General features: G+C 53.0%; 1 protein-coding gene across 4 annotated transcripts; it reads left to right on the top strand.

The window, feature by feature from the left end:
* Positions 1 to 6151: 6151 nt before the first annotated feature.
* Positions 6152 to 16996, top strand: Pofut2 (protein O-fucosyltransferase 2). Of its 4 annotated transcripts, none has more exons than XR_015644751.1 (10): positions 6197 to 6350; positions 7609 to 7859; positions 9673 to 9817; positions 10502 to 10612; positions 12200 to 12266; positions 13051 to 13176; positions 14239 to 14419; positions 14562 to 14680; positions 15925 to 16138; positions 16271 to 16996. XR_015644751.1 is itself a non-coding variant. In NM_001107621.2 (9 exon segments), coding segments are annotated over 9 exon segments (1290 nt in total). In that variant the 5' UTR covers positions 6152 to 6219; the 3' UTR covers positions 16079 to 16996.
* The last annotated feature ends 6460 nt before the right edge of the window (positions 16997 to 23456 follow it).

Genomic DNA, 23456 nt, shown 5'->3' with positions numbered 1-23456 from the left:
CCCGTGGTGGCTACCAGTTTGCCCCTAATGTATACCTCTCAACCCTTTCTATTGGCCCCGCTGGGTGCCTATGCATGTGGCTTCCACATTGTAACATGACAGCATAGCTGTCCCCAAGCATGGCAGGGAGCCAGATCCTTTCTGGGCCCCTCCCTACTTGTTCCCTGACTGAAGAGTCCCACATTCCCACCCCCATCCCTATATTACGGAGCCCCAGCTTCCAAGGGGGTCTGCCTGTTTCAAAGGAGAACCTCGTTGCTGTTTGGGCCAGGGACCTACGCCCCGGCCTCAGGACACTGTTCTCTCCGGGAATGGAGTACTTGTGCTGACACTTCTGATACCTGATGACAGAAAAAGCCTTGAGTGCTAGTATGTGTGTGTCTGCTGTTTGTCTATCTGTCTCTTTCTGTGTGTGTCTATCTCTGTCTGTGTGTGACTATCTCTGTCTGTCTGTGTGTGTGTCTATCTCTGTCTGTCTCTTTCTGTGTGTGTCTCTGTCTCTCTGTGTGTGTATCTGTCTGTCTCAGTGTGTCTGTCTCCTTGTGTGTCTGTCTGTGTGTATGTGTATGTGTATCTGTCTATCTCTGTCTGTCTCTGTCTCTGTGTGTGTGTATGTGTGTGTGTTTGTGTGTGTGTGTGTGTGTGTGTGTAAAACTTTGGACATTTCTAAGTGCAGCCCTGTGAACAAGATATACCTGCCAAGACTGAGATCAAATCAGGCTTCTTCTTTCCTCTGGTGAGGCCCTTAGCCCTGTCTTTGTGGGAAGCCTCAGCAGTCAGGCGCCAACTGCATGGAGGACCAAGGCCTGATCTTGGAGTTCTCTAGGAACAAGACCCAGTGGTCTGTACCCTTTTGTCTATTTCTGGTCTCAGCCCTGGTCTGACCACCCACTCTTCCTTTTGGGCCTGCTAACCTTCCCAGCTCCAGCAGAAGAGCTTCCAGAGAAAGGCTCGCCCGCCCTCTTGTGGCTGCATTGCTGAGGTAAGGTACAGCTGTATTCCAGTGAGCTCCCTGCTCCCCGGACAACCGAAGTCACCTTCACTGTAGACAGGGAGAGGAGGGGGCTGCTTCCGGCTGTTCCTTGCTGGGGCTTTTCTGGTTTTTGTGGTTCGGTGGGTTTTGTTTGTGACAGGGTCTCATGCATCCCAAGTCGTGGCCTGTAACTCATTCTACAACCAAGGGTGACCTTAAACTTCTGATTCTCCTGCTTCAGTCTCCCAATGCGTTAGGGTTACAAGTGCGCTCCACCACACCCTGTCTTAGGCAGCACCAGGGATGGGCACTGAGCCTGTGTGAGGAAGACAGACAGACAGAAGGGAACGGACAGATTGACAGACACTTTGTAAAGCGCCTACAAAGAGTCCTGGGCCTTGTCTTCTGGTTACTGTTGCTGTGATGGGACGCCGTGAACAAAAGCAATTTGGAGAGGAAAGCGTTTGCTGGCTTACTCTTCCCATCACTGTTCATCATTGAAGGAAGCTGCGGGAACAGGAACTCAAGTAGGGCAGGAACCTGGAGGCAGGCGCTGAGACCGGCGGAGTGCTGTTTAGTGGGTTGTCCTTGCTCCCCCTGGCTTGCTCAGCCTGCTTTCTTATAGAACCCAGGACCTCCAGCCCAGGGATGGCGCCACCCACCATGGACAGGGCCCTCCCCCATCAATCACTAAACAAAAAAATGCTCTATTAGAGATCACAGAGTTGGGGTTGGGGATTTAGCTCAGTGGTAGAGTGCTTGCCTAGCAAGCGCAAGGCCCTGGGTTCGGTCCCCAGCTCCGGGAAAAAAAAAAAAAAAGAGATCACAGAGTTTATGGCCCAGGGCTTTTCTTAGGTCCTTCCTCAGCTCTCTGCCCGCTTCCTGTGTCAGGATTACTTTTTCCTTTCTTTGATTTTTTTTTTAAAGAATTATTTATTTTCTGTCTATGAATACATTGTTGCTGTCTTCAGTCACACCAGAAGAGGGCATCAGATTCATTACAGACGGTTGTGAGCCATCATGTGGTTGCTGGGAATTGAACTCAGGACCTCTGGAAGAGCAGCCAGTGCTCTAACCGCTGAGCCATCTCTCCAGCACCTCCCTCTCTTAGTCAGTCTTTGTATTTCTGTTTCTAACCGTGTGTCCCCATTGCAATTCTTTGCTCTGGGACACAAGTGTCTGAAATGGGGTCTGACCTCTGAACTCAGATTCATGACTGGGGACTAAGCAAATCTTTTCTTTTCCCCATCTCTTTTCCAAACGCCAGTCGAATGCTTACGCATGCTTTCCCTAACACCCGGGACTTTCTTACTCTCTTTGAAGCCCAGACCCTCTTTTGCAGCATGTAACCGCTTGCCAAACCTCCAGTGCTGAAGGCACGGCCCTCCCTCTCTCTTCTCCATCTCCCTCCTCTGGGAACCTGCCAAGAATTAAGCTTACCTGCCCTGTTATTTTTCTCAAACCCCAATAAAATCCGTCTCAAGCTTCTTCCCCCTCCATTTTAAAACTTGTATTAGCAAGACTAAGAACTCAAAAGGGGACTTCAGTTTCCCGTACAACACCTGGGCTTTTTGTCTCAATGAAAACTCAAAATTTCTCACGGCGTACTCCAGGGCACCCAATAAACAAGTCCTAGGGCAGAGGAGGCCAGGGATCATAAAGAGAGGAAATGGAGACCCACACGAACATGGGGCCTCTACATGCCTCCTCTGCTCTGGGAAGAAACGGACAGGAACATAGAGGCCCTGAATGGGCAAGGCAGGGCCAGACCATCTGCCCCAGAATCACAGGGCTTTGGAGTGGGCTGTCAGTGGTGAGGCGGGGCCCATGGCTCTCTCTCACAAGGGGGTCTCATGAGCCACCCACAGTAATGATGAAGGACTCCACTAGGAATGGAAATGGGTCCTTGGGTAGAGCCAGTGGGTCAGGATCCCCAAGTATTAGAGGCAGAGCCATTCCCAGTCTGCCTACTGTGGTCAGCAGGTTGCGAGTCTTGGTTTTGGGGCCCTCCTTAAGAGAGACTGGCTTCCATGTGGGTCATTCCCAACACACCAGTGCCAGACAGTAGGACAGGGCGCCCCTCAGCCCTAACTCAGATCGGAGAGCAGTGACTATTCTGATCGGTTGCTTCTCTGCAGTGAGTAGGCCCCGGTTGAAGAACCTTGAAGCAATCTGTTTCTGGTGGCTGGATTTTGGTATTTCCAGATTCTTGGCCTCTTAGTCCAGCTATCGAAATAAAAGCCCACATTGGTTCGCAAAAATAACAGGAAAAGTACTGAAGACAAAATGATACCCATGCACTCAAATCCAGTTCAGGCCAGATTGGTGCTCTTAACCACATCACACCAGGATCTACACTGGAATACAGAGAAATAGCTTCTTGGTTGTTTTTCTTTTGCTGTGATGAGATACTGTAACCAAGGCAACTCATAAACGAGAGTCTGTTTGGGGCTTATGGTCTCACAGGGTTAGACTCCATGATTATCATAGCCAGGGAACATGGCAGCAGGCAGAAAGGCATGGCCGCTGAGAGCTTACATCTCATCCACAAAGACAAGGCAGAGAGAGAGAGAGAGAGAGAGGCAACTTGAATGGTGTAGGCTTTCAAAACCTCAAAGTCTGTCCCAGCAACCTCCTTCAACAAGGCCACACCTCCTAGTCCTTCAGAGTCCCACCAACTGTGGACCAAGGTATTAAGCTATATGGGGCCCATTTTCACTCAAACCACCACAAAAAGGAACTGCTGGGGGTGGGGGAGCGAAGGATGTGTGATCGTCATTGAGAAAAACTGAGAAAAACCGTATCCCACTGTTGCGTATATAGCCAGTTGCTTATGAAGTCTGGGGTTGCTAGGCGCATTGTTTGGAGGACAGTGTGCAAGAATAGTGTATCTGGGGCTGGAGAGATGGCTCAGCAGTTAAGAGCACCGACTGCTCTTCCAGAGGTCCTGAGTTCAATTCCCAGCAACCACACGGTGGCTCACAACCATCTGTAATGGCATCAGATGCCTGCCCTCTTTGGGTGTGTTTGAAGACAGTGACAGTGTACTCACATACATAAAATAAATACATCTTTTAAAAAAAAATGGTGTATCTGGGGAAAGAAGGCGGACTGAAAGGTCATCATTCCAAGAGATGGGGTGGGCATAACCCAAACAAAGCACCAAGTCCTTACCATCCCATGGGTGTGCTTAAATAGCCTGTTCCCCGAGCGCTTGCACAAAGGTCTTTTGTTCGGCATGGGAGAGAAATGCTAGCTCTTAAAGGGTGGAATAAGAGGTACCACATCCACACAGGAGGTGCAGCCCTGCAGCCTGCCGTTCTAGAGCTAGCCACCAGAGGCCCAGCAGTGTTAAGAGCCATGCTGGAGAGTGGTGGGATGCCAGGCGTCTGGTCAGACACAAGTGAAGAGAGCATACTGGCTGGGTCTACCACTGCTTTTCAACACTGTCTGAGCCAGGAGCTCGAGGTAGGCGGGGAGTCTGCTCATGTCCTTTCACACGTGTGGCTATGTCCACGTTTCCTAGGATGGGATGTCTGACTGGACTGCTGGTGTAGTCTTAGTTGCAGGAGAAGGTGTAAGGACACCTGGCGCCTTCTCCCTGTGTTCTGACCCAGAAGCACGGGCGATGTGACCACTCTGGACAGGCCACTGCAGCTTTCTATGATTCCTTGGATTCGAGTTGCAGCCCAAAAACACCGAAAGAAACTTGTTCCACCCAAAGCACACCCCTGACCCTGGACCACAGGATACACCAGGAAGACCATCCTATACTCCATGCTCTCTGCCTTGGGAGCATATAGCAACTCTGGCATTACTACTCGGCACCCCAACTGGCTCCCTCTTGGGATGATTTGGGGAGTTCTCCAGGTCTACCTACCTCCCCTGCTGCAGCTTTTGGGGCAACACCAGCCAGGGTCAGCCAGAACAGAACAGAATCTGTCGATCAACAGAAACTGATTCCAAAATGGTATACCACTTGCCACTCCCACTGGCACTTATGTGGGAATGCCAGTTGTCCCACATCTTCACCAAGGGCTATCTCCCAAGATTATCATGTTGACACCCCAGCCTTTCCATTATGTGTCCCTTTGTTCTCTCCCCCCTCCCACCTCTGCATTGGGTCATCTACATCTCGAGGTACTCTCGAACTTCAAAGATCTATGATTGGACACCAGTCGATTAGACACCAGTCCTCTGTTAGCGTAACTATTATATTCCAAACGCTTTTGCCCAGGCTCTGACCTTTCTTTTTCCTACCCCTGCCTTTCTTTTCTTTTCTTTCTTTCTTTCTTTCTTTCTTTCTTTCTTTTGGTTCTTTTTTTCGGAGCTGCGCTTCCTAGGCAAGTGCTCTAACCACTGAGCTAAATCCCCAATCCCTCTTTTTTTTTTTTTTTTTAAAGATATGTTTATTTATAATACACTGTAGCTGTCTTCAGACCCACCAGAAGAGGGCATCAGATCTCATCAAGATGGTTGTGAGCCACCATGTAGGTGCTGGGATTTGAATTCGGGACCTCTGGAAGAGCAGTCAGTGCTCTTAACCACTGAGCCATCTCTCCAGCCCCTACCCCCGCCTTTCAAAGGCTAGGTTTTACTTTTTGAGAAAGCTCAGCTTATCTCTTTAATGCGATACTTTCTGGTTTTGTGGCCATCCGAGGCTCTCTTTTTATCAGATATCCGACTGTTATAGCATACAGTAGTAGCTACGTCCATCATTCCGGGTCCTCCACCCCCAAAGCTGCTCGTTGCGCCCAGCGCTAGAACCCTACGCGGAGCGGAGAGCGCTCTCAGGTCCTCCTCACCATGGAAGGTCGCTCACCTAGCGTACTGCAGAACCATTATCTACTGCCAGCTCCGCCAGCACCCCGGGACCGTACAACGCCCAGCAACATGAATGCCTGGAGTGCTGCTGCTCAGCAGGTCCCGGATGAAACCCAAGAGAGTTCTCCCTGCCTTCGGGTCAATGCTGACCCGGCTACTCCGCCCGGCCAGGCCACCGGTGCACTCGCAGCGGAAAGTACAACTAGGAGAGTGCGAGAAGGGCGGGACTGCGCTGAGGACCCGCCCCACCCGAGGCCCCACCCCAGGCCACGCCCACATACCCATGCTCCGGACCATGTGAGGCGCGTGCGCACCGAGGGTCTGGTCGCGTTGCCGTAGTTACTGGAGACGCGCTCCGCCGGGCAGACAGGCGCGCTTCCGGAGCGGGGCGCGGCAGCCGGAAGTGCGTGGCCGCCGGGGCCATGGCGGCGCTCAGCGTCGTCTGTCTGCTGCTGGCAGCAGCATCCTGGCGGCCGGTCTCGGCTTCAGGAGAAGAATTCTGGCCTGGCCAGTCGGCGGCGGACATCCTGTCGGGGGCGGCATCCCGCAGACGGTAAGAGAGTCCACGCCGCCCGGGCCGGGCAAGGCATCTGGGACAGGGTCAGCAGCGGACCTGGGGCAGCGGGGTCGGAGCTGCGCGCGCAGGCTATAGGAATGAAGGCTGTGTGGCGAAGGTCGTCCTGGCCTTGGTCTGAGCTGGCTGTCTACTCCTGAGAGATCTCTACCAGAAGGTCCCGGAGCGTAGGTGGAGCCCGGCTCTGGCCACCTCAGGCGCGCTGTCCCGAGGCCCATCTTAAGTCCTAGCGAGTCAGAAGTTCGTGTGAGCTGTCGTGCAGTTTTCACGGAGATTCTACATCAGGGTTTGACTTTCTCAAGTGTCATTAGTGTTCTGTGGAGTTTTTCCTCCGGCCAGCCAACCGGAGCCGTGATACCACAGTGGGTTTTAATGCAAAAACAGACCCAGGTATGGCGAGACCCAAAATAAAATTTCAAAAATCAGAAATAATTACCTTCCTATCCTCTTCACTGTTTTCATTTTGAAAATGCATATTTCGGCTGGGGATTTAGCTCAGTGGTAGAGCGCTTACCTAGGAAGCGCAAGGCCCTGGGTTCGGTTCCCAGCTCCGGAAAAAAAAAAAAAGAACCAAAAAAAATGCATATTTCTCATCTAAAATAATCTCTGTTAATATAATGAGACTGTTGCTGTTTTTCAGTGGATGAATGAATACTTCTAGCTTTAGCTTCCAACACAGGAACTGTCAGTATATATATTTTTTTTTTTTGGTTCTTTTTTTCGGAGCTGGGGACCGAACCCAGGGCCTTGCGCTTCCTAGGCAAGCGCTCTACCACTGAGCTAAATCCCCAATCCCCCTGTCAGTAGATTTAATTCATAAACCAGATTTGTCCAACCTATGCCCATCGGCCACATACATCTCAGAATAGCAATGAATGCAGCCGACCATAATTATTGGTGACAACATCATGCCTCAGTGTCAAAGGCTTGACACCCACTCCTGAAAAAAAAAAAAACTGGCTTTTGAACACCTCAACACTTTTGCTCTGATTGTGATAGTCTTTGGACTTGATACCGTAGGAATGAATGGCTGTGGTACTGATTCTCCGGCTTGGTTTTGGCCTCTAAGGTCCCATTGACAGTCGGAATTGTCGAGAGAGAGAGTGTGTGTCTGCTGTTGGCACTTTTGAGCTCTGCTGGCCATTGTCACATAGTAACTGCTCTCTGTAAGCTGGGAGTGGGGTTGCCCTGTGAAGAGTCCTCACAGCTCACGGCTTATGTCTTGCTCCCTTCTCAGGTACCTTCTGTATGATGTCAACCCCCCGGAAGGCTTTAATCTCCGCAGGGATGTCTATATCCGGGTGGCATCCTTGCTAAAGACGCTGCTGAAGACAGAGGAGTGGGTGCTTGTCCTGCCCCCATGGGGCCGCCTCTACCACTGGCAAAGCCCTGATATCCATCAGGTCCGGATTCCCTGGTCTGAGTTTTTTGACCTCCCGAGTCTCAATAAAAACATCCCCGTTATAGAGTACGAGCAGTTCATTGCAGGTGAGGCGGGCATCAGGCTGGGAGGCTTTTCTGATGTGGATGGCTGGTGGCCTGGTCCAGCCTGCCTGACACTTTCCACTTGGCCCTGCTGTTTTGCTTGCTTCCATGCTTTCTCTAGGGAAACCAGTCTGAACAGCCATGGTAGGTATGGTCAGCAAAGGTCACAGGTGTGGTCAGTGAAGGTCACAGGTGTGGTCAGCGAAGGTCACAGGTGTGGTCAGTGAAGGTCACAGGTGTGGTCAGCGAAGGCTACAGATGTGGTCAGCGAAGGCTACAGGTGTGGTCAGCGAAGGTCACAGGTGTGGTCAGCGAAGGTCACAGGTGTGGTTAGTGCCGACGAGAGAGCAGCTGAAGGGCTATCTTAACAGAGAGACACACACCAATGTGTGCATCTTGTAGGATCACCGTGCTGAAGGGTCTTTGAAGAAGAGGCCTTTTGCTTGACCTCTCCCTGCTTCTGCCTTTTGAGAGGAGCCATGTTTTCCTGGGCACAGAGGTGTTTAGGGTTGAGTTTGGCTTTGGATGGAAGACAAATCCTTTTCTCCGCTGCACTGGAGGCCCCGGGAAGCAAGGGTTTCATTTAGAACCTGGCTGGTATCAATGATCCTTACTTAACCCACCACGACCTCCACCCCTGCCCGGGACTAATGCCTCAGGAGGATCTATTTCCAGAAAGTTCTCTACCCCGATCACATGGCATCCTTAGTGAACATTCTGTATTATAGTTGGTCCTAGGAACACCAGAAGCATTTTTTTCCTTACTTTTTCATTCATGTTAAAGATGCAAAGTCAGGGCATTGTGAGTTCCTGCTTAGAGCACAGCCTCCCCTGGATTTACTTGTGGGTCCTGGAAAATAAGAGCCGGGGGTGGGTCTTTAGGGTGCTGGATTCACCCAAGATAGCCTGACCTTTGCCTGAGCCTTGATCTCAGGTGCCTGGAGATATTGCCATTGCCTCTCTGTGGGGCAAGGCCAGGGGATTTCTCACTGTGGGAAACGCATAGATGAGGCCCCCGCCATTGGTTATGGCATCTGGAGGCATAGGCTGAATCTCTGCAGCTGGAGGAAGTCTGAGGAAGCCCACAGGAAAGATGATGCCTGTGCTATGGGCTTCCTGGGAAGACAGAGTGACTTTACTCGTGGAGTAGAACTGCCAGGATAAAGGGGTGCTGGGGCCAGCCCCACACTAAATGAATGATGAGTGTGAGGGGAGCTGCTTTAGCTCGGGTCACGAGTCCATCAGCCATGTGCAGACCTGCAGTGTGAATTTAAAGACTCATACGTTGACTTCCCTATTTGCCATAACTGGGGTCGCCTTCTGCACAAACCCTCATTGGTACTTTGGGTACGACCGGTGGTTCTCCCAAAATGTAGGTGGTAGTAGGCAGTAAGGGGAACAGGAACCTTCCCGGGACTCCCCTCAGTTGGGGGTTAAGGGTAAAGTAGGCAGCTGATAGGACATGCTGGGGTTTTGAGGGGCGGGGACAGCTTTGGAGGGGACACATGAACATATGTCAGGAGACAGTGCAAAGCAGCATACAGAAGAAGGGGTGAGGGTAGGCCTGCCCCAACATGTTAGGGTACAGTGAGGAAAAGCAGTTGATTAGGAGAGGCCAACGATCCCTCTGAGTCTCCCTCTGTCTCCCAGGCCCTCATGCTTATACCACAGGATTCCACTGTCTGCTCTTGGAAGCTTTTCCAAGCCTTCATTGGGCTAAGGAGGCCTCAAAATAAATCCGTGAAAGCTATCCGTCTGCAGTGCACAGGCAGCAGTGGTCACTGTCTTGTGGCACGCTCTCCGGGGTCTCTTTCAGAGTCCGGCGGGCCCTTTATTGACCAGGTGTACGTCCTGCAAGGCTACGCCGAGGGCTGGAAGGAGGGCACCTGGGAGGAGAAGGTGGACGAGCGGCCCTGCATAGACCCTCTGCTGTACTCACAGGACAAGCATGAGTATTTCAGGTAGTACCATGGGTGCAGGCCTCCACATAGTTCACAGAGACTGTCCTGAGGAGCCACAGAACTCAACACTGTTCTGTACATTAGATCACCTCACACTGTTAGATAGGCTTGCCAGTTTTAAAAACACCTAACTGGGATACTCCCTTTTTTTTTTTTTTTTACTTATTTTATTTTTTGTGGTACTGGGGTTTGAACCTGGGACCCAGTGCATGCTTAGCAGGCCCTCTCCCACTTGAGCTATATCTCTCTGGTTTCTTCCTGTTCCAACACAGTTCTCACTCTGTACCCCAGTGTAGTCTTTGGCCTTAGCCTCTGAAGTACTGAGCTTACAGCCACATACCACCTTGCTGTACACTTGAGCGTGGGCATGGCGGTCTTAGCCGAAACCTGCCTGAGGTCCTGGCGGTCACCTAGCACCCTCCGTGCGTGAGGAGCTTTTGGAGATTATGGCTGCCTAGTGAGGCGCGTCTCTGTCAGCTCCTCCTTCACTCACTCCCCATCTCCTGTCAGTGACCTGGGAAGTGTTGAGTTCTGTGGGTTTTCTCAAGAGTTCTTACAAGAACCTGGTGGTCTGTGGTGCTAGCCTGTCAGCCGCAGAGAGACGGGGTGGTGTCAGCAGGACTGCACTCTCTGGGGGAGAGCCCACAGGCTGACGGATGGCCATGACTGGGCTCTGTTTTCCAGAGGCTGGTTTTGGGGCTACGAAGAAACACGGGGTCTGAATGTCTCCTGCCTGTCCGTCCAGGGGTCGGCTTCTGTCATCGCGCCTGTACTCTTAAAAAACACATCTGCTCGGTAAGTGTCCGGGCCTTCCACTGGGATTGCGTCGTACGTCACCTTCCCAGTACCTCGCCAGGCGCCTCCCTGAACTCCAGCGGTCTGTGGCATCGATGCCCACCTCCACAATGGCAGGACTAGGCTGAGGAGGGGCTGGAGGAGGCCGCTTGTCCGAGAAGAGGAACCCCAGAGAGACTCCAGGCTGGGGTTGTCTCCTGTGCCCTGGTCTGGTGGGTGTGGTCTGAACTCCCTGCTCAGTAAAGCCATTTTACCCTTCCACTGTCATTCACCTCCTGTGCCCTGAGCAGCCGCTATAGACATGGGAGGTAGACACACTTGTGGCTTCCTTCTGCATTCCTCTTTGGGGTACTATGAGGATCCTAGCCCGCTGGGAATGTGCATGGGGGGGCTGTGGAAAGGTGATGGGGTGTCCAGTGGCGGTAGAGGCATGAACAGTTGTGGGGCTCAGAGGCTTGGCGGGAAGGTGGAATCCTTTGGGCTTGAGCTCCAGGGCTTCCAAAGTATTGCCTGATGCTGCTTCAGTCCTCTTTCCTGAGGACTGGGGATCAAACAGCACGGCCCGTTTCTGGAATCGGGCAGCCGCAGTGGGAGTAGCTGTTCCTTCTCTCCCTGGAAATAGGCATAAGGAAGGGGTCCACCCAGAAATGCAGGTGCGGCAGGCATAAGGGTCTGTGAGGTTTGTGTCCTCACGTCTGGGAGGAAGTGCCTGAGTGCCGTGACCCAGGAATGTCACAAGGCCTTGTCTGTCCCTTCAGTTCCCTCACCGTCTCCAGCAGCTAGTGTGAGCATTGTGATAGCCTGGGCACTCCAGGGCACACTCCCGCCTTCAGGCTCCGTGTCACCTCTAAGGCTGCACTGCAGAATGCCCAGCCTTGGCCTGGCCTCAGCAGCCAGTTGCAGCAGGCCTAGATACCGCAGCTTCCCCGTCACTGTCAAACATTCTGTGACCGGCTCCGATAAAATGTATGTTTTGTGCGCAGTTAAATTTCTCAGCCTATTTTGGAAAGACTTCCTTCCATCCTGCCCCAGGTCACCTGGTGTCCAAAAGTCCTCCATGTTCCACTGTGGAATTTCACTTTCTGTGTCTCCCCATCCCCCACAGCAGAAATCCGTGAGAGGACAGGCTGTGGTGACACAGGACAGGCTATAGTGACACGTTCCCATCCTTAGTTCCCAGTCCTGTCAGAACAAGATATTACTATAAGCTTGACACTTGGAGACCCAAGGGGGTGGCCCTCTTCCTCGAGCGAGGTAGTTTCCTTTGAAACAGGAGCAAACGTGTTCTTGTGCCTCGTGGCAAAGCTGTGAGCCTTGCCGTCCTGTCTGATGGGTGACGCAGCCTCCCTAGCCGTGTGTTCTGTTACTGCTGACGAGCTTTGTGCTCTCGTCCGTGGTTTCTTTGTCCTCTTCTTGCTCCTCAGAGCTCTGCAAGGACATGCTGGGCGTTATTATTTAGGGTCCCCAGCACCCTTGAACCGTCGGGGCCCAAGGCTTTTGTCAGTTTGTGTTCTTGGAAAATACAAAAAGAACCGTTCTGACCTAGCTCGCTGATGTCTTTGTCTTCCCTTATTTATTTAAATGCAGGTCTGTGATGCTGGACCGAGCTGAAAACCTGCTTCATGACCACTATGGAGGCAGAGAGTACTGGGATGTGAGTACCTCACAGCAGGCCCTTTGTGTGGGCTCACACAGTTTTGAAAACTTGGCAGTCAACAGTAGCTTTCAGCCTCCCTGACTGAAACCGTGGGCTGTGCCCAGTGGTTTGCCCCACCCCACAGTGAGCTGTCCGCTTTCGCTGCTGGACCCACTGCTGCCTTATGACGCTGTGTTTCATAAACACAGCCCTCTCCACATCTGTAGGTGGCTAGGACACTTCTTTGGGTTGGGGAAGGGGACATTTTGTGCAGCGAGTCCTGACACCATGCACCATTTGGGCTTGGAGAGGGGAGTGGTAGCCTGTGTGATTCTGGGGACAGTGGCTAACCTGGAAGGCATCAGGCCAGGAGCAGCAGCTCTGTTTGCAGCAGAGACAATCATCCAGTTCAGCGTAGGACAAATGAAGCCCGAATCGAGCAGAACATGAAGCTAGGAGCTGGGCAGACACTGAGACCGCATGGTGTTGCTGGCCAAGGGCAGATGGTTCGGGCCAGCCTTGCAGCCTAGACAGGCCCAGCTCTAGGGCTGGCTGGGGTGGCCCTCCCTGAAGTGGCTCTACACGAGCCTTTCCCGATCTCTGGCTGACACCACTGCTTGCTGAGTGGCAAGGAATTAATTAGAGGTCCCCATAACCGGCTGTGGTATGGGCAGCAGGAGTCACCAAGGACCGGGTTGGGAGGGCTGAGGAGCCTCGTAGATGGCACCTGCAGTAAGGAGGGGCAGGTGGTAGATAGTGAGGCTGTGACCTGGAGACACTCAGCCCAGTCCTGTCTGTGCAGACCCGGCGCAGCATGGTGTTTGCAAAGCACTTGCGGGCTGTGGGAGACGAATTCAGGAGCCAGCACCTCAACTCCACGGATGCCGCCGATAAGATGGTCCTGGAGGAAGACTGGACCAGGATGAAGGTAGCCACACCACTCTTTTTTTTTTTTTTTTTTTGGTTCTTTTTTTCAGAGCTGGGGACCGAACCCAGGGCCTTGCGCTTCCTAGGTAAGCGCTCTACCACTGAGCTAAATCCCCAGCCCCTAGCCACACCACTCTTGCCCAAGAAGGAGCTAGGGATGGGGCTCATCTCTTAATCTAGCATGTCTGACCCGTGGGTGACACTTGTTATCTGACCTGCAGGAGGCTTGGGGAGCCGAGCTTCACTGAATCCTTGTCCTGATGCCGAGTTAGGATCATTACTCAAAGTTGCCTCTTTTTTTTTTTTTTTTTTTTTTTTTTTTTGTAAGTTTTCAGACCTTGCCCAGCATGGTGGCACATGCCTAGGACCAGTTTTTAGAGGTAGGAGCAGGAAAGTTGTGGGATCCAGGTCAGCCCAGGCTAAGTAGGAAAACCCTGTCTCAAAAAATAAAGGCACGAGAGAAAGGAAGGGAAAGGAGTGGGGAACCCCAAAGCAGAAGCGGGCAATGAAAGTTGAATCTGTCAGCATTTCCTGCGGCCTCTGCCTGGCACAGAGGAAGCAGGCCAGCCCGCCTGCCTGAGAGCTCCTTCAGGCCTTCAGCCACGCGCTCTCCTCTCCGGGCTTTGCGTGTACTTTTCTCCTCAAAGCTGGGTTTCCCGCATCATCTTTCCCATCACCGGCTCAGCACTCGGGGCGCCTCCCCTGTGGTGCAGGATGTTAGGACTCCACTGTAGCTGCCCAGTGGCAGGCTAGACCGGTCCCAGGTGCCGTTGCCTAAGCAATAAATTCAGTTGCTCAGAGGCACCTGCCTAGAAGAATGTATTAAATAACTTTTTTTTTTAGTGATTCATTTTTGATTCTTATTTTGCACAGATAAAGTATTTGTGATGATTGATTACTTCACGGTCTTCTTGACAAGACATCTGTTTCCCTCAGGAAATTCTGTGTGAGACTCAGTGAAGCCTGGAGGGAAGCTTCAGAGAGCACGGTCATCCCCCTGCGTTTCAGGACGCCCAAGTGAACTCCGTTGAGCATCTTTCCAAGGCGTCCCTGTCTTTTGTAGGTCAAACTGGGCTCAGCGCTAGGCGGCCCCTACCTTGGCGTCCACCTGAGAAGGAAGGACTTCATCTGGGGCCACAGGGAGGATGTGCCCAGCCTAGAAGGTGCCGTGAAGAAGATCCGCAGCCTCATGAAGACTCACCAGCTGGACAAGGTGTTCGTGGCCACAGATGCCATCAGGAAGGGTAGGCAACCCTAAGCCCAGGCTCGGTCAGGCCTCTCACCCCCGGTTGATGGCTGGGCAGGCGCTGGCCTTCCTCGTGACCCTCCACAGTGTCCCTGTTCTTTCTGGAGGGTCAGCAGCCTCTCCCTTGCCTCGCAGAACAGGAAGAACTGAGGAAGCTGCTGCCGGAAATGGTGAGGTTTGAGCCCACGTGGGAGGAGCTGGAACTGTACAAGGACGGAGGCGTCGCCATCATCGACCAGTGGATCTGCGCTCATGCCAGGTGCCTGGGCTCACGGTGCTCTCAGAGGTTCCTGTCACCCCATACTCAGCAGCCAGAGCAGGTGGTTGTGACCGTCTCCCACCTCTGTCCCCATTTAGAAAGCTTCGTTGCTTTCTAAACTGTAACACCCAGCCCACCCCGTGTTTCCTTGGGTTGCTGGGAACCGTGGGATTAGACCCTGCAGGTCTTTTGCACACACATCCTCCGTGCCGCATACCTAGACCTCGTCTGCTTTGTCCGTCCAAGAGAGGGGCACTGCCCAGGCTGCTGGCCTCCTTGCTATGTTTGTGCCGCTGAAGCAACACAGGGCTTCCTGGGGCCAGAGGCCTCAGTGCCACTGCTCCAGGAGACCAGGAGGGCAGCTGGCCTTGTACCGTTCTTCTGTGTGTCAGCTGTAGGAGCCTCAAAGGTGGGCTCAGGTTGGAATGTCCTGAGTAGAATGGGAAACGAGGCAGAAAGTGTAGCTTCCCCCTGGCTCCAGACGCTGAGGTGCTCGGAGTGTGCACACAGGGCTAGAGGGCTGCTGTGTGGCCGCCTTGCCCTGCTGCTTTGCTTTTCTGCCGTGCTCTGGCCCGAGAGGTCCCCGCTGACACCATGCCAGCACCAGGGGTAGGCAGGTGAGGGCCTCATCGTTGATCTGCTGTCCACTTCCAGGCATGGCTTGTTTACTCTGAGTGACGAGAAGAGCCAGGCCCTTCTGTCTTTTTGCCCTGTTAGTGCTGCGAGCTGGCCCTTTCTCTCTGCCTGGGGTTCTTCCCAGGACCTGCTAGACAAAGTGCTTCACACAGCTGGTTGTAGTCGCCTCCACCATTGGCACCACCCGCCTGATGCCTCCATAGGTGGGGCGAGCCTCAGGCCCCGAGTTTCAGGATAGTCATGTGACACAGCTCCGCTTGGATCAGTTGGTTACTTAAGTGCCATCAGAGGGCCGGGGTATAGGAGTCAGGGCTGACTGCATGGCTGTCACCCCAGAACTCTGAAGGAGCCTGGAAAAGGGTCTCCCTTGGCTGTGACAGCATGTGTGTGGCACCTGCCATTGTCAGTGTGCCAAGGTGGACTCAAGTCCCTGGTGTTCGTTGCACAGCCAGGTGGAGGTCTGCAAGGCACAGTGGCTGCTGAGGTTTGGGCTGACTGTGCAGGTGCCAGTGCTGAGGGCAGCAGAGCCTCTGGTGGGGGGTGTGAGTGTGTGTGCGCGTGTGTGTGTGACCAGTGCCAGTCCCTGGTAACGTCTCGGTGCTCTGCAGGTTTTTTATTGGTACCTCCGTTTCCACGTTTTCCTTTCGGATTCATGAAGAGAGAGAGATCCTGGGGTTGGACCCCAAGACGACATACAACCGGTTCTGTGGAGACCAGGAGAAAGCGTGCGAGCAGCCCACGCACTGGAAGATTGCGTACTGAGGGCCACCTATCCACCACCAGTCACTCGGTCACAGGGTCCCCGAGGAGGCTCCCACTTGGGTAACAACACATCTGAAGCCCGTGTTCCCTTGTGTCCATGGGCTGACATCTACCTGTGTCTAGGCTCTGCCACCTTCAGGATTCACAAATGTGTCTTCTCTCAGTACCTGAGAACCCATGTCCCCATCACAGATGTCACATGCGTGCAAGTCCAGAAATGGGAGAACATTTGTCAGCTCCGGCACAAGCCTTTCAACCGCCTTCCTGAGCAAGTTGAGAATGGCCAGTGTGTGGCAACCCGTACAGGCGTGGATGCGGGCTCCTGAGGTGTTGGGGTGACTGACTTCTGAGATCACTTCACACATGGCCAGTGTGAGCAGACACCAGGTTTTGCCTCAGCCTCCACCTGTATGGAGGTTCCTTCTGAGTGAACGACTCAGGCACTGCTGTCATCTGAGTGCTGGGAACCTTAGGACAGCCCTTGAGCCTTGCCATAGACTCTCTCACCTCACGTGGATTCCCCAGACTCGTTGCACACTGCTGAGAAATAGAATGGAGAGGGAACAGAAGTGGCCTTCAAAAGGCCACATCTGAGACATGCCCCTGCTTTATGAAACCCTTTCCTAGGCCTCACGCTGCACCATGGGAGGCAGAGTCAGCACAGCCTTGGCCAGGGCATCCCCAGGTCCTTGACCTGGTGCTTACCAGTACACCCCTCCCCCCAGTGCTGTGCACTGAGCACCCCTGCCCCCTCAGCTACTGCCCAGGTCTCCATCCCAAGCACCAAGGTAGTCCCTGAGCACAGACAGGGCCCTGTGGCCCACTCAGCCAACCAAGTAGAATCACGTATTTATTTTCCATTTGTACATCCAAGAGTATGAATAAAATACTTTTTCAAGAAAGCTGCAATCCTAGAAATGGAGCCTTTAAGTTCTTTGTGTTCTTAGGTCAGAGGCTATCCGATGTGACGACGTCCACAGCTGTGCCTTTTGGGAGAATGAGGGAGTGTGCCACCTGGCACTGTACAGCAATGACCCTTGTTGAGGCTGCAGAAGGCAACCTTAGCCAGGTGACAGAACAGCGGTGTGTCCTGGAGCCTGGGGTTTTGTTTGTGGGACCAGCATGACCTTGTCACTGGTGACTATAAGCCAGTCCTCTGTCTGTCAGGGGAGAGCATTCTCCAGCTCTAGAAAGTCTGGAAAGCCCATCTTCTGGACTCGGTGGAGATGGCGATTCAGCATGAGATTTATGCTTCCTAGAGGAGTGACTGATCTGCTGGCAGATGCAGCAAGTTAGGGAGAGCACTTGGTGCCTGGACAGAACCTCCCGCTCTACAGTGGCAGCCAGCACCAAGAGCCTAGGGACACAAACCAGGGCAATGGAACAGTGTGCTGGACCAGGTCACCTCAGAGGATGGCGTGAGAGCCACGTAGCAAGGGTCTAAGCCAACACGCCATGTGGCCATTGATGAAGAGTGGCGCAGAGGTTCTGTCCCCATGGCCCACATGAAACAGGTGACTCAGGCGATGTAAGAAGGAACAATGGACCCGGTCAGCCTGAGCCAGGGGACACAGCAGCGCCTGGTGCCGTGGACAGCAGCCTCTGCAGGCAGAGCTGGGCAGCCTCGTGAAGTCTTGAACCAGCCTACTGGTAGCCGGACCAGTTGGTTGCGCTAGCCATCCGTCACAGGGACGGCAGTGAGTCTGCAGCTCAGTTTTGTACAACATTGGGTTGCAGTTCACCACGAACAGAGCTGGCTCTAAAACATTCAACAGGAGATCCCAGAGTCAGCTATCTCCAGGCGAGCCCAGGGCGCAGAGGTCCTCAGCGGACAGCAGTCCCAGCTATCCAGAAGGACGATGGGGTCATTTGGGTCGGGGTTGTTTGACTGTGGGTGGAGAGACTGACACTTGCAACCCAGATGGGTGGGACTTGCGATGGCTGCCTGTGCCAGGGTACATCCCACAGCCCCGTGCCGCCCCGGCTGTCACCCTGCCAGGATGCTCCCTTTGCCAGGAATTTAACTGTGGACAGTGGAGCCTGTCCTCCAAGTCCCTCTGGTACAGATGACACTAACAGAGCAGGCACGGCTGGACACACAGACATGTCCTGCTGGGAACCAGTCTACACTCGGCCCTAGCATCTCAGATTCCGTTGTGAATTTCCGGTGGCCCAGCTGGGATGGCTTACACACTCTCCCATCATCCATCCTTCCCTGCTCTCAGATGTAGCAAGGGAAACACAGCATCCACACTGGACTTGTTTAGAGTCTCCCTCGATGCGTGGCCTGAACCGTTACAGGTTGTGAGTACCCTGTATCAGTCAGGTTAAGGGATCTTTTATGGACTCTGGCTTCTGGGTGTGTACTGTATCATCTGCTAGCAGACTTCAGGCATTGACCATGTACCCTGCATTTGATGACCTAGGCAGGAAGTCCACTGCCAGGAGAGAAAACGAGGAACCTAGTATACCATAACCCACGTGTAGCAGGGGGACAATGCTTCCCGCCTCAAATGAACACGGCAACGTTGAGGATAAGTTAAATCTGGGAAGCTGAGTTCTACTCACAAGCCACAAGCTGGGAGGAAGGTCAGTGGGCAGAACAGCAGGACCATATGGCCTTTGGTGTCGCCCTGAAGTCACACCTAGGGCCTACCCAGAACAGCAGGGCATTGCAGGCAAATGGAATCCAAAATGCTTTCACCGGCATTGACAGTGCCATCCAAGTGGGGGTCACAGCACTGACCAACCTGCTTGGGGGTCTCTCTGTGCAGAGACCATGCAGAAGACAAGTGACCATCCTCGGTGAATTGCCACAGGGCAATCTGTTCCAAGGCAGCAGCTAATTGGGACAGCAAGGGCTATAAATCAGGCACACACACACAGCCCAGGGCATCTGGGACTGAGGCTCTGCAGTCTCTGAGGAGTTCTGTTCATCCACTCTGAGAAGGGGTCTATTTAGCTTGCAGCTTTGGAAACGTCACGGTGCCACCTCCACGGGCTCTACCTTGGCTGCAGTGGCTCACGGGAACTAGCCTTGCCAAAGGAACAGGAACAAACCGCCAGACAGAGGCTGAGAGACCGGAGGGCCTCCCAGCTGGACCTAACACTAAACGATTCCACCACATCTCACTGGCACTGCCAACTTTACAGCGAAGGGCACTGTGGGTGAGCACGAGAACAGCAAGAGCTAAACTTGTCACCGTCCTCAGGTCCACACCAGACAGCAAGCCAAGCTCCCCATAGAACTACCGCCGTCATTGGTTCAGAACGGGACACTTCAAGACCAGGGGGCTGTGTCCACCATCAGGGGCCTATGTAGGTGTCCTTGCTGCCAGCTGTTCTAGTAGGACTTAGGAGGGCAGGGACCCAGTATACTCAGTCACAGAACCAAGACAGGTCCCAGAACAACAGGAAGCCAGAGGGACAGACACACGTGGCAGATGACGGACCACAGCCTCAAACAAAAATTACATCTGGAACTGGAGCTCCAAGATCGTGGAGTGCAGTGCCATTCGCTCTGCACAGTCCTTGGCTTGCAGGGGCATCATCTCCCTCTCCTCACAGTGCCGTCCCTGTGTCCAGTCTCCTTCATAAGGCCATGGTCCTGTTGGATTTGGCTTGCCCTGGGGACCTCGGTTTACTGTAGTCACTCCTGTATCGGCCCCATTTCCAAGCAGAACCATGTTCAGATTTACTAGGTTAGGGCTGAATTCAGCATTCGAGTTTGAGAGACCACTGAGCCCTGATCCCTTACATTGGCTGAATATCACTCCTGACTCCAGAAGTCAGGGCTGACCCCAGATAGCGCACTCAGAGCCAGCTCACCCTAGAGGAGGGAGTAGCCAGTCCACTGGGCCTGGAGCCCACATGGTGGGGAGAGTCACGGGGGTAGATTGGTCAGGTCATGTATGACAAGTATGTAACAGGACATGAACCAAGGCAGGACAGAGATACTTCTGAGACCCCCTGTCCAGTCCAGAGCATGGGCTCTCACTCCCCATCTGCCCTCTGAGAGGATCCACTGGGAGGGCCGGGGTCTATGGGGAGCTGAGGCTGAGCTGGTGTGACCCTGGCTGTACTGGGGCCTGCCTCTCTTCAGAAGCGAGCCAAGGCAGTCTGAATTCAGTGACCTGGTTGCTAGCTTCAGAGAGAAGTGGAGAGGGACAGAATGGGCAGGAGGCACACTTGGGGACTGTATCCAGTCACACCTTGGCTGGTGTCGGCACCATCTGTCTCTGCTGTGGCGGCCATTACTCCTTGCTGCCACATCAGCTAACTAACGGGAGACTGGAGGCTGCAGTAAATGGCCTGTGACAAATTCAACCCTTGGCACTGAAGAAAGGCCTTCACAGGACAAAGCAGGGCTCCCTCATCTTCTAGATGTTAGTTCTCATGCCACACAGAGGGCTGGTAAGCCTTTAGACCCGCAGGACGCATGGCACCATCAGCTCTCGCCACCCCAAAAGGAGCACAGGACGAGTCCGGCAAGCCCTTGGAGTCCGTGGGCAGCAGCACTGCCAACCTGTCCTGTCTAGAACACGCACCTGTCTGCTCTTGAGAAAGGCAAGCAGGTTTGCAGAGGAAGCCTAAAACGGGCCTCAGAATAGATGCATGCGTCCTGTAGGAGTGGCAGGTCCAGGATGGGGTAGGAGAGGGGATGTGTTGCCCTGTCTGACCTTCCATTGCCTCAGGGAGCAGCAAGGACGAATGAACACACCCGGTGGCTTTTGTGCCTTTGCAAAGGGTAGTGAGGCTGAGAGAGACAAAGGTCTGGTAGGGATACAGGCCAGGGCGAGGCGTGGCCAATGCTTCTGTCACCAGGTCCAGGGCTGTGGAAGATCCAGTCTAGGGAAGCAATGAAGAACTCCAAGCAAGTCCCTAGGGCACATAGTTCCAGATGCAGACATCTGGAAATAAAGGGCCAGGCCACTTGTCCTGTGCTTTGGACACTGGGTAGGAAATGAACTTCAAAGGGTCTGGAAGTTTCAGTGATTGACTGTGGACATGGGAATGTCCGCTCTAGGACCACGGAGATGGGGCTCCACACAGAGGACCTCCATACCTGGGAACCTCAGCGAGGCCATTTGAAACCCATTTTGGACACAAGACTATGCTGGGAAGGCCGGGAGGGCTGAGAGGACTCCCTGTAGCAGGAAATACGAAAAAAGAGGCTCCACATAGTGACAGGGTGGATTCCTCACAGGTTTCTAGCTTAGCAAACTCCAGAGGAGTGGCCTGAGACGATGCCTGTGTGTGCTAAAGCAAGCTGACAGTGTTCTGGGGGACAGTGAATGGGGTTGGAGGGACTGGAGCACAAGAAAGGGGTACTTTGGGTGTTAACTTCACCTCTGGGCAAAAGACGAGAGAGAAGAGAGGAGGCATGGGAGATGAAAGACAGACAGACAGACTTGCTTGCAATCCCCCCTCCTCAGGTGCTAGGCAAGCACTCTACCACTGAACTATATCCCCTCCAAGAGAATTTCTAACCAAAGGGCATTTTGAAGTAGAATATAAAGATGCTCTCACCTGCCCTTCCTCCCCAAATCAATAAATTCCCAAGATGGATGGCCTCAGGCCGTGGCAGAAAAAACCCCCACAAATCCTCTGGAGGAGTTCACCCTCAAATGCATGGGGAATCCACTTTCATGAACCTAATTCCATAGAGATCGGGAGGCTGTGTGCATGGCTTACAGAAACGCGCACAGCACTGCACAAAGTGAGAGGTTGCCGCAGAACTAAGGAGCCCTTGATGGCCATGTCTACAGAGGTAACAGAGGGTGCTGAAGCAGGCAACCTCTGGGATGAAAATATGACGACTTCATAGCGAACAGAAAACTCAGTGCCTAAGGAGTGGCTGGTGAGCTGGGGGGATCACAGGGTACAACACAGAAAGCCAAAGGCTCACGAGGCAGGAGAGGAGGAAGGACCAAGAGACAGAACTGGCAGTCTATGCTATCTAATGAACGTTCTAGAAAGAAAGGACAGAATGTAGGAAAGTTCTATTCAAGAGAAGTTGGGTGGGAACTTTTCTAGACATTACCATTCATGTTCAGAAGGCTGAGGGACACCGAGAGGTGAGATGCAATTCAACCTTAGAGGGCCGCAGGAAAGCAAGCTCTGGGAGCAAATGCGATTCCAACCACAGAGAAGCTGCCAGTGGCTTCTTGACACCACAGGGGCCAGGGGCCAGGGACCAGAGGGTAGAAAGTCTGCAGACAATTCTGCCATGGGCCCTGGCTTATGTGTCCAGCCAGCAGTATCCTTCACAGATGACAGCACAAAGGTTCCTCAAGACAAGGAACCCCTACGGTGTTTACCATGAACAGCCTTCGCAGACCCAGGGTGGAAGATAATCACAGACCATCAGAGAAGACAAGCACAGCTGAGCAGTGAACAGCATAGCCCAGCACGTGGTCAGCCATTGCTTTTTATCCTGCTCCACACCCAATCGTTAACACCTAAGAAAGGAAACTCTTGTTTTGTTTTTTGAGACAAAGTTTCTCTGTGTGGCCATGGCTGTCCTAAAACTCACTCTGTAGACCAGGCTAGCATTAAACTCAGAGATCCACCTGTCTCTGCCTCTGCCCTTTGCCCTCTGGCCTCTGCCCTCTGCTTTGAGTGCTGGGATTAAAAGCGTGGGCTGTCACTACCTAGAAACTTACTTTTCTGAGGTGCGTCCAGTGGTGAGTAACTCAAACTCCTTTTAAAGACTTGTCCCACAGGGCTGGAGAGATGGCTCAGCGGTTAGGAGCACTGGCTGCTCTTCGAGAGGTCCTAAGTTCAATTCCCAGCAACCACATGGTGGCTCACAACCATCTGTAATGGGATTCGATGCCCTCTTCTGGTACGTGTCTGAAGACAGCTACAGTGTACTCATAAACGTAAAAGAAATAAATCTTTAAAAAAAAAAAAAGAAGCAAGAGGTATAATATACAGTGACAGAACAGACCAGAATAAAGAGAGAGATAGAGAGTCTCCATTATTTCCAAAGTGTTCACAGTTTCCTTCTGGTCCCCAGTGTGCAGCAGATAGTGCGTGGGGTCACAAATAGCCAGTACTCTATCTCTCAGTATCCCAGGGCTTCCAAAGTCTGCACTCTGTCTCTTTGTTGGCCAATCTATAATAAAACCCTTTGTTTCCCTAAAACCCAGGGTCTGAGTTTTCTACCGGTTTCCACACGTGTCAGGCAGTGGCCTTGCTGGGCGCCATCATGAGATTGACGGAAAGGTATTTGGCTTGAAGAAGAGCCACAGAACTATGATTCGATAGAAGTAGAAAGAACACTCGGTTAGCTTCCTGCCTGTCATCTCAGTAGAGACTCGAGGATCCAGAGTTCAGGCTTATCCTAGGCTACATAGCAACTTCAAGGCCAGCT

Source organism: Rattus norvegicus, chromosome 20 (assembly GCF_021556685.1).
Source record: "Rattus norvegicus strain SHRSP/BbbUtx chromosome 20, alternate assembly SHRSP_T2T, whole genome shotgun sequence".
Classification (NCBI taxonomy): domain Eukaryota; kingdom Metazoa; phylum Chordata; class Mammalia; order Rodentia; family Muridae; genus Rattus; species Rattus norvegicus.
Note: the sequence above shows the minus strand (reverse complement) of the source record. Positions and strands in the feature narration are given on the sequence as shown.